Source organism: Pleurodeles waltl, chromosome 9, assembly GCF_031143425.1.
Source record: "Pleurodeles waltl isolate 20211129_DDA chromosome 9, aPleWal1.hap1.20221129, whole genome shotgun sequence".
Taxonomy (NCBI): Eukaryota; Metazoa; Chordata; class Amphibia; order Caudata; family Salamandridae; genus Pleurodeles; species Pleurodeles waltl.
In genome coordinates this window covers 1,103,271,134-1,103,283,721 of record NC_090448.1, presented here as the reverse complement: position 1 = coordinate 1,103,283,721, position 12,588 = coordinate 1,103,271,134, and the positions used below count along the sequence as shown (strand labels likewise).

Sequence of the window (12,588 nt, the reverse complement as noted above, 5' to 3'; positions counted from 1 at the left end):
CATTCAGACCAACCCCTTCTACTAAGAAAATCGAAAAAATAACAAAATATGAAAATAAAGTTCTACAAAAACCACAGCTAATGAGGAGACGTGTGGATGCGTTCTTGTGTACAATGTTATTTTCCATTTTTTCTTGACAGATTGTTGAGGCGACCCTGTTAATAGCCAGCTACATAAACTATTACGCCACGCAGCTCCTCTTCCTGTCTCCACACTCACAGTGCGCAGCATCACCGCTGAGTACAACGTCGATCAAGAAGCTGTGGGAAATCGAGAGCCGCTATTTCCTTCCCTCCACGGCCCGCACCACGAAAGGTCCAACTTTGCTGTAGGAAATATGACCAATGTGAAGACTGTGCAGCACATTTACGTGGTCGGTGCTCACCTGTCCACAATAAGGCTATGGATTTCCTTCCTCGTAAAGGTAGTCCATGTTGGGAAGCATGTGTTTGATGCATTAGGAAACACTGCAGGCTACTGACAATCTGCAAAAGCTTACCAAGAGCCCACTGTGTGACTTGGCCCATGCAGAACCTTTCTGCAGTGATGTGTGACAACCAGAGTTTAACTACTCCCCATTGTACCTGGACCATGCTTGATCACCAGGTGACGGGGCTGGCGATAACTGCAGCTGTGATTTTCAATGCTACAGAGAATTGCAATGCAGCATTACAACGACTACCTGCCAGCTGAATTATATTAATTTAAAAAAAGAAATGCCTACACTGCAGTAGATGGTACGTGCCTGTAGTTGGTCCAAACGGTGCCTTCTTCCATCATGGATTGAACTTGAAGTAGATTTTAAGCATGGAGCAGGAGCGCACATTTTTAACGTATACGGTATTTTTTCCCCCCTAAATGTTTTTGTACAATAGCGTTGTGTACATGGATCACAACATATTCCGTAGCTCAATATGTTTTAAAAGTGCTATTTCTTATCTTATTTGACTAGGGCAAGCAGGCCTCCATGGGTCATTGTGTTTGTTCTAACTGGCCGGCACACTCACAAAAACAGACCAAAAGGGAGATGGTGTCAGCTTATTAAGAAACACGTCTTTTTATAAGCAACAGAAAACGCTGCTCCGCTTTGGAGTAAATGGCTAAAGTCGAAATGGTCTTTTATTTTTCCTGTTGCAGATCAATAGCCAAAGTACGTAGGAAATCACCCTACATGATATGCTTGCAGAGTGGTTACTGTCCACCAAGCGCCCTGCCTGACTGATCACCATCTCTATTGTTATTGTCTGAAATATCAGAATAATTGTGCATGAAGGTGCGAATCTAGACAAGTGGCTTGCTTATTTTCCTTGCCAGCTTCTATGTTGTTCTCTTAAATGTTAGCAGGTTTCAGACCTGTGGTCGTGCATTGCTCACCAGCCGTATGTTCGAACACCACGTTGGTGGGATTAGCTATTACTCCTGTAACAATGGTCCTTGTGTTTGTTGGTTTGTCTCACACGGGCTACTATATCGGTCCTATTGGGCTCAACCCCAGAGGGTACCTTTGGAACTCGTCAGTTTAGAACCGTAAAGAAGTTTATAGTCTAGAAAAATGGAGTCCACACTAGATATAATTGCCGGACAATTATTGCACAGTTGTCGTCTGTGATGAGTCTCCACCAGGGAACAGATTTAGCAAATCCCCATGCCTTAGAATAGAGGTTAAAATCTAGTAGTATTTATCGAAGTCCTCTGTACATAGTTAAGGTGTTAACTACTGTTTGACTGGATTGCTTTAAGTGATCTGCAGCACAATGTAAAAAGTTAGTGCACATAATTTTTAGCTTTTACAAAAATGTGGTGATTTACTCATAAATGCTGGTGCATGTTTACCACTAATTCATGTCTGTATCCAACGTCTTTTTATTCAGTCTAAAAGGCTGATGATCATAAAATTGCTGGCTGCTTAAAGTTTTCTTTTTATGATTGGAACTTTAGGCCCGTATTTTCTAATAGTGGTCGCTGAATTGTTGTCAACAGGCTTTGTGTCATGAGAATGACTTGAAGTCAGTCATGCTTTTTAGCCAACAGCTCTGTGCTTGCTTGGACTTATAAATCCATACATTTAATGAAAAATGTGAGACTATAAGTGCAGCATTGATAGTGCAGATGGTTGAAAAACTAAGCATGGCTGAAAAACATATAGGCATGGGTCTGTTGCCTGTTGTACCGAAGGGTCTCATGCTGCACCAGCTGATAATGCACATTAAAGCGGACACATGTCTACAGTTGCTTTTGTTCCCATTTAGAGACAAATAGCTTAACAAGCTGGGCTGAACTGCTTCTTTTAGGGCAAGGTCAATATTATTTGCATTTGGTTGTCCACTTTGGCACCGATAAGCTAAAGATCAATGGTGTTGAATGCAGCTCAAATAGGTATTCGTGTTTCTGATTAATTCAAGCATGGGATGACTTTCCTATTAAAGTCAACCCAGGACATGTGGATACCTGAGGGTTGTATCAGTCCCTAAAATGGCCATATGATACATGGATCAAATGTATGTAACTTCTTCTAGCTTCTTTACAAGCAGCCTCTTTCTAATTACACACTAGTATTCTAAAATGTATATGCATGAGGGGTATGCGTCTGGACTTTCACAGTCCCTTATACATGTTAAAACAGTCCCAGTATCCACACTCTCACCTATATAGGCTTGTGTGTATACACCCAAACACCTTAAGTGTGATAGGAATACATGAGACACGTTTTCAACAGTTTCATACATCAAGACCTTGCATTATTTAACTTCCTTCCCTGATCGATGTCACTGGAGATATCAGCAGAATGTTTTACCAGTTAGTACTCCAGATTTGTTTAAGTGGGATCTAACGTGTCGCATGCACCATCTGTCACACTGCAGTTGTCACTTTGCTTCTAAAGCAGTCTGCACACTAAGGGTACAGTTATTAAATATTTGTGCTAAGCTAGTATTTTCAAAAGTCAACTTTGAAATGTCTAAAATCATGTGCAAGATTAAAGAGATGTGCCATTCCTTCAGTGATATATGTGTTCCTCTGACAAATTTAGATCTTCAAGTGATCCATGCCTTCCTGAACACACAAATGTCTGAATGATTAGCCACTTGCTCCATATTTTCCACACAGCTCTATAGAATGCTACAGCTGATGAGTTTAAAGTGGTTTTTCATTTTACTACAACATTAAGCAGTTTCGTCAAAGGTACATCAAGCTTTCAACCAATATATATTCTTTAAAAATATATCAACTTGATTGAAAATGTAGTTCTAAAGCATTGGCAGTTTTTATAGGTCCAAATGCTTGCTGTTTATTCCCCATGTCAGGCAGGAAATCCACCTATTTCAAATTACATGGAGACATTCCTGCAGTAATCCCACACCAGACATCATATGAGCCAAATTCTGAGCATGTAGTTGTATAAAATATTACATCTCCGTGGAACTAGTGTAGGTGGAATATGAATCTATAAAAGATACAAAGCTGGAGAACTACATTTTCAGGCCAATAGTTCATTTTTTTTCAGTGTTCGATCTTTCATAAAGTAACAAGCTATTTGAATGAATTACTAAACAGTAAATATCTCGTGAAGTGTGCAAAAATAAGTATTTTCCCAACTAAGCAACTTCTTCAGGATCCCATGCACAAGTTTTGTGGCAGCCTAACTGAGCTCTGCTAACGGTTTGTTAGCCTCGAAGTTGGAAGATGTGGACTTTTTTTTACATCGAATGATGGGCAGTCTGCACCAGTAACTGCCAATTTTTTGAATATGCCTATTTAGTGCATTCCAACTTCAATCAATGAATAGATGAATTTGCAGCCATCAGTCCTGACTACCCTGCAACAGGCAGTTAAGTAGTAGACTCAAGAGAATTTTTAATATCAGTGTAGTAGCTCAGAATCACTCTTGATGTCTAACATGTCTTGGGATATCTTTGCCCCAGTTATCCGTTCATTAATGACACTACTTGGTTCAAACAGATGCAAGTCATGACCTTGAATGAGGCCCTCAGGTTGATTCTTAAAGTGACTTTTTCCTCATTAAATTCTGTGTATGGTAGCACAGACAAAAACATATTTGACCACCCCTACGCCAAGGACATTATTCTGCATCTGTTAGACAACTTGGATCCACAGACCTTCGACCAAAAGAGGACCCACATAGGCACCCCATACTTCCAGAGAAATATCTGTGATGACGGTGACCTGGAGCTGAAGTGGGTAGGAGGGCTTGCCTGCTGTTGGTTGGAATGCCTTATCCAGCAGACCATGGCTCATTGCTTTCGTTTTGTTATGCAAATGTTGTTCTGCCAACCTCTCTTAGTTTGTGCAAAGTGAAGATGCAGCTTATCCAGTGCCTTAGGGTGTGTGTAATTCTGGTAGAATCTGAGTCCAAGCAAGCTCAGAGTTTGATCATTTCGTGGTATGTGTCTCTATTAGAATTCTAAGAGTTCACTGCCAAAACGTGATCCCTAAACAGATACAGACCGCATGGCACTGCCTGGTAATTGTCATGAGGCAGTTACCTAAAGTGGAATTAAACATGAGCCAATTATCTAAATAGGGATTAAGCCTGATGGCTCTGTACATGTAGTTAAGCTGCCAAAAATGCTATTCACTTTGTATAGTATTACGGCCTCTGCGATCCAACTGAAGAGAAGAGTCTTGCAGCTTGGGAACTGCAGTAAGTTTTTGCTATTGAGATAACATAAAAATCATTTTTATATAGGTTCAAAGCATATTGGTACAATCTCTTCAAAACTTGTAGCAGGATTGTGTGTTTTTTTTGTACTGGTGGACAACGTCAGGTACAGGATTGGCCTGAGGTTCCAGGGTTTTTCAACACAAGGAAGCACCTAGAGTAATTTGCCTTGGTTTTTCTCAAAACCACCTTTATTGCTTCTTTGCACTGCATTGTTCAAACCTCTGCTTACTCTGGTGGACAAATTCCTTTGAGTCCTTCTAAAGCACTGGGGTTATGGTATTGGTTTATTTGTGAACGCCTGTGTATGAATTGAAGACAGGCTGTCCAGTATAAATTTGCTAGACAAGATTTTGTCCAATTTCATGGCACAGTGGGACAATCCCATGACCTAGCACGATGAGCTGCAGGTCGTCTGGGGAGCATCGAGCATTTTTAGGCTTGGCACCAATTTACTTTGGATCTTGGAATGATCTGAAACTGAGGGAACTTGAAAGAGGGCAGCTGAAAAGGATGTTCCACCATTCTTCATTGTCCTTCTCTCAAGTCTACCCATCACTTCCTCAGTTGCACGTCTTTTGTGATTTTCTGTCCCTTGGCACAGTGCTCCACTTCAAGCAAAAGTTCAGCTTTGAAACTAGGACCTTTTTGTATTAAAATGTATGGCGTCTCTGAACTGACAGATGTTTGTGAAGCCACAGTTGCCCTGAAGTTTAGGCAGCCACCCTCCCAAGCTTGGGGAGAATGCAGGTGTTTTCATTGTCAAATGTGATGGCGTCTGTGTCAACACCATTGTAGTCTATGATGTCTGAGCTGACAGAGCTAGGACGGATTCAAATCATTTCAGTTCAAGCAATTTGTAGAGCACACAGATGCCTCCAAAGTGGTGTCCCAGCAATATTGGAAAGGCCATGACCAGGAGAAACCAAATAGCTGAAAGGCTAGATGTCCTCAAGACCGGAATCAAAAAACAGCGTTTTGATGTTCTTTCTGACAACAGCTTCAGAGGGGCTGCCTCACAAGCGAAGAGGAAGAGCATTCCACAACTTAGAAGCTAAAAAAAAAAAAAACAATTTGTCTCCTTTTTTGGTCTTGTGAATGTGTGGGAGTTGGAACAGTTTGAGGTTATTAGATCTAAGTGATCTCACCTGGCAGTAAGGCTTAAAATGCCTCCTAAGATAGGAAGGACCTTTGTGAGTAAAAGCCCTAAAGGCAAAGATGAATGCTTTGAATTGGATCCTCTTAATAACTGGGAGCCAGTGAAGGTATTGTAGGACCGGACACTGACATGTGAGGAGGAGTCTTGAGAAATAATCGAGCAGCAGAGTTCTGAATAATTTAAAGGCCCTGGATTAGAAATGCAGGCAACCCCTAAAACAAGCTGTTGGTGTCATCCAACCAGGATGTAACCAATGCATGGACTATTGTTCTACAAAAGTCCTCGGGAATGAGATGAAGCATCCTTCTTATAGACCTAAGAGTGGCAAAACAGGTGGTGGATAGTATCTTGATTTGAGGCTCGAAGATAAGGTTTGAATCAAATTTCACACCAAGATTTCTTGCTGTAGGTGCAGGAAGAGGAGGCCACCAGATGCCGGAATCCAGATAGGCCTTGGTACCCAGGAAAAATAATCTGAGTTTAGCTTTAAGCAGCTTATATTCATCAAATCCACTTCTGCCTTAATGCAAAGCCTAAATGAACTCAAGGTTATTGGTACATTTTCATGAAAGGCCATAAGCAGTTGGGCATGATCTGCAAAGGATATCACCCACACACCCCATGACTCTATTAATTTCAACAGTGGCTCCAGATAAACATTAAAAAGGGTGGGGCTCAGTGCTGAGCCCTGGAGCGCTCCACACACAAATGGCTTGGATGAAGGGGATCAAGGTAGAAGGAAGACAGCTGAGAGTGGTCACTGATGAAAGACTTTAGCCGTAGCAGGGTCTGGTCTCTGATTCCAGTCCTCTCAAGTCTGTCCAGCAGAGTAGCATGGGATACAGTGTGGAATGCAGAGAACAAATCAAGTAACATTACCTTATCAGGTACGTTCAGATGCAGGTTTTCCTTTATGAACTCTGAAATTTCAAGTAGGGGCAACTCGGTACTGTATTCAGCATAGAAGCCCAACTGGGAATCATGCAACAGATGGTTAGATTAAAGGACATGAGATATCTGCCTGTTAAAAGATTTCTCCAAAAGTTTAGCACCAATAGGAAGTGGCGAGATTGGCCTTAAGTTGCTAAGAACCTTCGGGTCAGCCGACGGTTTCTTTAACTGGGGATGCAACAATGATAGCTCCAACTTGAAGAAACCAGCGCTAAGTCCAGGGAGTCATTAGGGATTCACCAGTGGTGCAGCACATCTTAAGATGGCTGGAGGGAAAGGATCGAGAGAGGAAGCTGATTTACATCTTTCAAGTTCCGCTGCTTACTCACCTAAGGTTATAGAGTCGCATCTAATAAGTAGCAGACCAGGGTGGGAGATAGCCATCAACCCTAGGTTGGCGGGGTATGTGCCAGAAATTGTTCATAGATGGTTTGAATTTCTTAAAAAAGACATCAGAATAGTCCTCCCACAACTCTATAGAAGAGGAGAGCGTGAATCCAGCATGTTATCAGAGCACAACCTTTCAAGTCTGCAAGAAATTGCCAAGGGAGTCTACATCCGTATTCTCATTGGAGAGTAGAGAGGTAGAAAGAGCAAAGACAGCGTAGGGCTGTGCTTCCAGAGCATAGGTTCTTTGTGAGGGGTTGTGCCTGGAATTATTTTCCTGGGAAGGGCCTTCAGCGAGTCCTTAGGCCTCTTTCTTGGTCTGTCAGATTAATGATACATCAGTCTCATGCACTCTCTCCTGGAAAATATCTGGCATATATCATGTCAAGTTAGATTTTCTGAATTGTTATTTAACCACACTTGGAGCGGGCTTTGCAGAGAGCCTCATTTTTGGTTTCTATGAGAAAAAAAATCCTACTGCCTCCCCTGTAGCTTTGCAGAGAGCCCCCTTTTTGGTCTCAATTAGAAAATAAATCCTACTGCATCCCCTGCAGGACAGTACTAAGCTGCTCCAGGTAAACAATCCTGCCGCCTGGAGTGCTACATTTTGAATTTTTTGTGCTAGAAAGTTTGAAAGAGTCCACTCTTTGATCAGGTCTCCCTAACACATCATGTGCTGTAGGAAGTCTACCTGGGATTGTGTTTAGAATTGGGAGTCTGTGCAAGAGCAGGTTTGTGTGAGCGCAGTAAAGTCTGCTGGGACTAGCATTAGCCCTGCGACAGAGTTAAATTAACAATTTCATGGTTTTTAGAGAATACCACATTTGAAAATGAGGCATACTTGTTCCAGTGCCGAAGAAACACTTTATACCCAATATACAAAGTATACAGAGAACCTGAGCCTGCTCAGGTTCACAGTACTACTTTTCAGGACTGCAGTCATACGAACACAAATGCATGTCGGAGAGGTAAATTACACGCCTAAAATATTACTTCTCTACCATGTCTACATTAACTTACTTTCCTATATCTTGTATTTTTTTGCTACTTTTGCTATTATGAAATAAATAGTTTACTGCTATATTTAAAAAAAGAATACCTCGCTGCACACAAACGAAAATACCGAAATAGTTAACAGGAATACATTTTTGTCATTTACAAAACTGATGTATTTGGTAACAAATTTGATAGACTTTTCAAAAAAAATTATAATACCAGATAAATACACAACTGATGTTACAGTTCGCTTAATACACTTCCCACTGATTAATACATTTTATGACGGTGTACTTTTTGTCCTGAAGGTCAGAGACATTCTGAGGGGTAGGACAGAACCTAGTCCTACATAGTTGCCGTTCTCTACATGTAGAATGGGTTTACAGAGGATAGGTGCTTTAAACTCAGAGTGATTAAGCAGGTGTGTAATTGTGGTATAAAAATATTTATCAGGTGGTTAAGGAAGTGACCTGAAGCCATGCCCAGACGTTGTCACGGGGTTCTTGGCACTTCTGCCCAAGAAGGGGAAAACTAGAAACTTTTTAATTTTGTGAATTAAGACCAGTGCAAGGAAATAGTGTGCCCATTTGACTATAATAAATAAAACCAAGAATATGTATTGCTAGTAATCTAGGAGTCATTAAGCCATTGCCTTGTGATAGAAAAACCAAAAAGTTCCAAGGACTTTAAAAAAAAAAAAAAAAAAACTATGTGCAGCACTTTGTCTCTTGTTTTGTAAAATGTGTTGTCTCTCCTTATGAACGATGTTGGTAAGACAGATCTGATTTATAGCCCATCATTTCCCGAATTTGTCATTCTTCATATTTTGCAGCATGGCCTATTCTAGATTTCCATGTAGTGCAATTATCCATCATTTCAGTTGTAGTACTGCGAATAACCGGCTAAAGAAAATACACAGTTTTAGTTTGGAAGTTGACCATAAATGAGTCCAGTGATTCAAGCAGAAGTCAGGGATAAGCTCACAAAGCCTTACTACATGGCCCCCACATTCTTGAGACTTATTATTATTTAGTTATTCTCCTTGCACCAAATGATCAAAGTGGGAGCTTTTTTTTTTTATAACCACTCCATTCCACATCAATTTTCTAGGTACATAATTGTAGAAAATAACAGTAGTAAATGAACCTTTCTCTTATCTACCTCACAATGGCGAAAAGCTGAGTAACCTTGATAGAACTAGAGACTTCTGATTCAAGGTTACGAGGCTGTGTCCCCAGCCAAGAAAATCCTGGTATTGATGTGTCTAACAAGACTGAAGCTCTGCCCAGAGTAGTCCTTTTTGGACTTTCAGAAAGTTCTATCTGTCTAGCTCAAATGGTCAGGTTTTGCACATAATCCATCAACTCTTACTTAATGCTAATTGCCAATCATACTGTTAAACCGTTTTTCTAAGCTAAAGTGTCAATTTTACATGTCACTCTTTTCTGTTTTTGTCACATGCATGGCTGCTAGACAAACGTTTTCAGTTTGCATTTGTTTGTGAATCCTTCAATGTTACAGGGAACACCCCACTACTTAGGCATATGCTGTATACCTCTTATTTATAGTGTGTATGTTTTGAATTCAGCTAATGTTGTAGAGCTCTTAGGTAGGAGTACGATTTCTTCGCAAGTGACCCCCCCCCCCTTTTTTGTTTTATAAAGCACTGTTGCAAATAACTGGATTGCTTCCATTGTTTAGTATGAAACGCTGATTATAAAACATTTGTTTTGCAGTGTGTTATTTTGAGTAAATGTTTGAGATGCTGTGAGTTTTTTAAAATAAAAATGGTAATGTCTGCTTGTTGAAGTTTCTCTGTTTTCTAGTAGTCCAGTACCAAGTTTACTTAACTTACACTAGCGTAACCTCTGTCAATTTTGCGTACAGGCTCCTACTCAATGCTGCATGCTTTCTACTAGGGATGACTCGCCTCCCACCGCCATCCCTCCTCACTTAGAATCTCCTCACTTAGGCGCACGTTTCTCACCTACACTTCCTCCGGATATCTCAAGGTGCTCTATGAAAGGCGAGAGCAGCTTATCCAAGGACTTCATTTTGGTATTTGTTAGGGATGTATGTCTTCTCTGAGAAAAACAAACTTTGTGGGAATATAAAGTGTGAGAATTCATTCTATTCGTTCTTGTCTTTGGGAAGCCCTTCTTTAAATGTTACGTTTTTTCCTTCTGCTTTTGCCCTTTTTCTTTTCCTTGCTTGTGTTACAAAGGTGGGAATTCAACTCCCTCTTTATTCCCACCTCTTCATCTCAGTTTTTGTTTTTCTTCCCCCATTCTCTTGTACCACGTTCATTTACGGTTCCTGTTGTGCTTACCTTCTCATCAATTAGGAACAGCAAATAACGAATGGTAAGCAATGTGCAGGCTCCTAGCTCAGCTGACTCGGGCAAGACCTAAAAAAAAAAAAAAAAGGACAGGAGAGCTATTCATGGTGCAAGGTCTGGTCTTGGGGAAATCAGTGATTACTGAGCGGTATCAGTGGTGGATACCATTGTACATCAACCCTTGTGTACTCTAGTTTTATAAGCCAAGGTATTATTTTTAGTTACTTTATTCTGCACTTGTCAGGAAGTTAAGTAGTTAAGGCTTACTCTAGGTGATGGAAATGAGGTAGTAACTGATCAAGCATGTCACTGTAAATAAAACAAAAACTGAATGTCCAGTGAAAACCATCACTTTTATGAAGAATATAACTTTACTTACATGCAAGTATAATAGAGCAGTTACAAATACTATGTACACAAAACAGAAAGTACTGCACCATCTACGGTATGCCCACACATTCTTTTAAGGCTTATTAAGCACTAGCTATAAAGTTATCCCAGAATGGAAAGATTCACAGATCTGGTGAGGTGCGGGGTGGGGAGCTCGCAAACTATAAGGATATTCCTTTATTACCTCTGAGGGGACATCTATTAACACAGAATGAAGGGAGTCAGTAATTTCTAAACCAATAGACGATCCCAGGCCCGTTAGTAATTATGGCCATGATTAATTTAATTTAATTTTAGCAGTGGCCATCTGGAGTGGTTTCAGAAGGGGCTATATCTTTAATACAAGGAGTCTCTTGCCAGAGGATGAAGACAGATCATTGGCCTAATAACCAAGCGTTTTTCTTTCTTAAATATTTGACTTGACTTCAGTTTAAGCACGCTGTTTACCAGAACCAGACATGCATTTACAAAAGCACTAATTCTGCCCATCCTATCAGTGACATCTGCCTATAGATTCAGTGACAAGTCAGATATCCAATGGAGAGACCACTCTAAAGAACCGGCTACATCTAATCTTTACTTTCTTGCTCAAGCACACCCACTATCCTCACTGCCCACTGACCTTGCATGTTCACCTATATACTGGGGCCCAGTCAACCCAGTAATGAAACTGACAGGAAGCCCAAAAGAAGCAGTAACAGGAAAACCAAAAAGAACCTCTAAAAATACCAAGACAATAGTGCAAGATGTGCTGCTAGAGACACTACTCAAAGGATTTGTCTCTGAGAAAATATGTTTCCTCAATAAAGTATAACACATCCAAGACAGCAGCAGAATTCATCTTGACAAGGGTGGACCTTGCTGTCTTGAACTCCAGACTATCGCCAACTGAACAAAGGCTCACAAGCATAGATCAGAAGCTGCAAGATCCGTGCAAGATCACTGGTTAATTCAAGAGAAACTCACAGAGCAAAAAGAAAGAAATGCAATTGAAACTTAATAATTCACAGAGACAATGGAAAAAAGATAAAGGGCCTGATCTGGCCGATGAGTCACTCCGTCAGAACAAGGATGAATATCTGTCCACCGAAATATAAATCTCATAAGATATAATGGGATTTATATTTCGGCAGACAGGAAATCCATCACCGTTGTGACGGAATAACTCTTCAGCCAAGATCAAAATCAGGCCCTAAGTAATGACCTTTATTCTCCACTTCACCCTGGATCTCACTGAGTTGGAATTCAGCCTGCTGTGAGAAATGCAAATACCTCACAGGACTGAAACCAACAATAACAAAAAAGAAATGCTAAGACACTTGATTGATTGTTTCCTGCCAACAAGCAAAAGAGTTTCTGCTAGATTCATATCTCAAAATCATACAACTCAAATGAAGCAATTTATGAGCTACCTGTTCTGTACAGTGGAACTATGTCAGTCATAACCTATGTCATCATAACTTGGGTCATAAGAAATCAAGATTCCGAATACAGCTGTTGACACTGGAGGGCTTAAAGTGGCTAGTGGTCTTATCTCAAAACCAAGATTAAACCATTTACTTTTTTTTTTTTTTAACCTGTGCAAGTGTGGTTTGTAATCTTAACAAAAGCGATGTGTGCCTACAGCTTTAGGCTTGGAAATCATCAGTTTCGTAGAACCCACAAAGATCACTGTGTCAGCTTGTTTTT

The 12,588-nt window shown here is 40.5% G+C and overlaps 1 protein-coding gene across 2 annotated transcripts in view; it reads left to right on the top strand.

Moving 5' to 3' along the window:
• PLEKHH1 (pleckstrin homology, MyTH4 and FERM domain containing H1) overlaps window positions 1–9,972 on the top strand; it is a 277,931-nt gene extending 267,959 nt beyond the window's left edge. For both annotated transcript variants that reach the window (XM_069208829.1, XM_069208828.1), the window contains one exon: window positions 141–9,972. In XM_069208829.1, coding sequence (XP_069064930.1) covers window positions 141–332 — 192 coding nt within the window. In that variant the 3' untranslated portion in view covers window positions 333–9,972. The remainder of the gene's footprint in view (window positions 1–140) is intronic.
• Window positions 9,973–12,588: the final 2,616 nt, after the last annotated feature.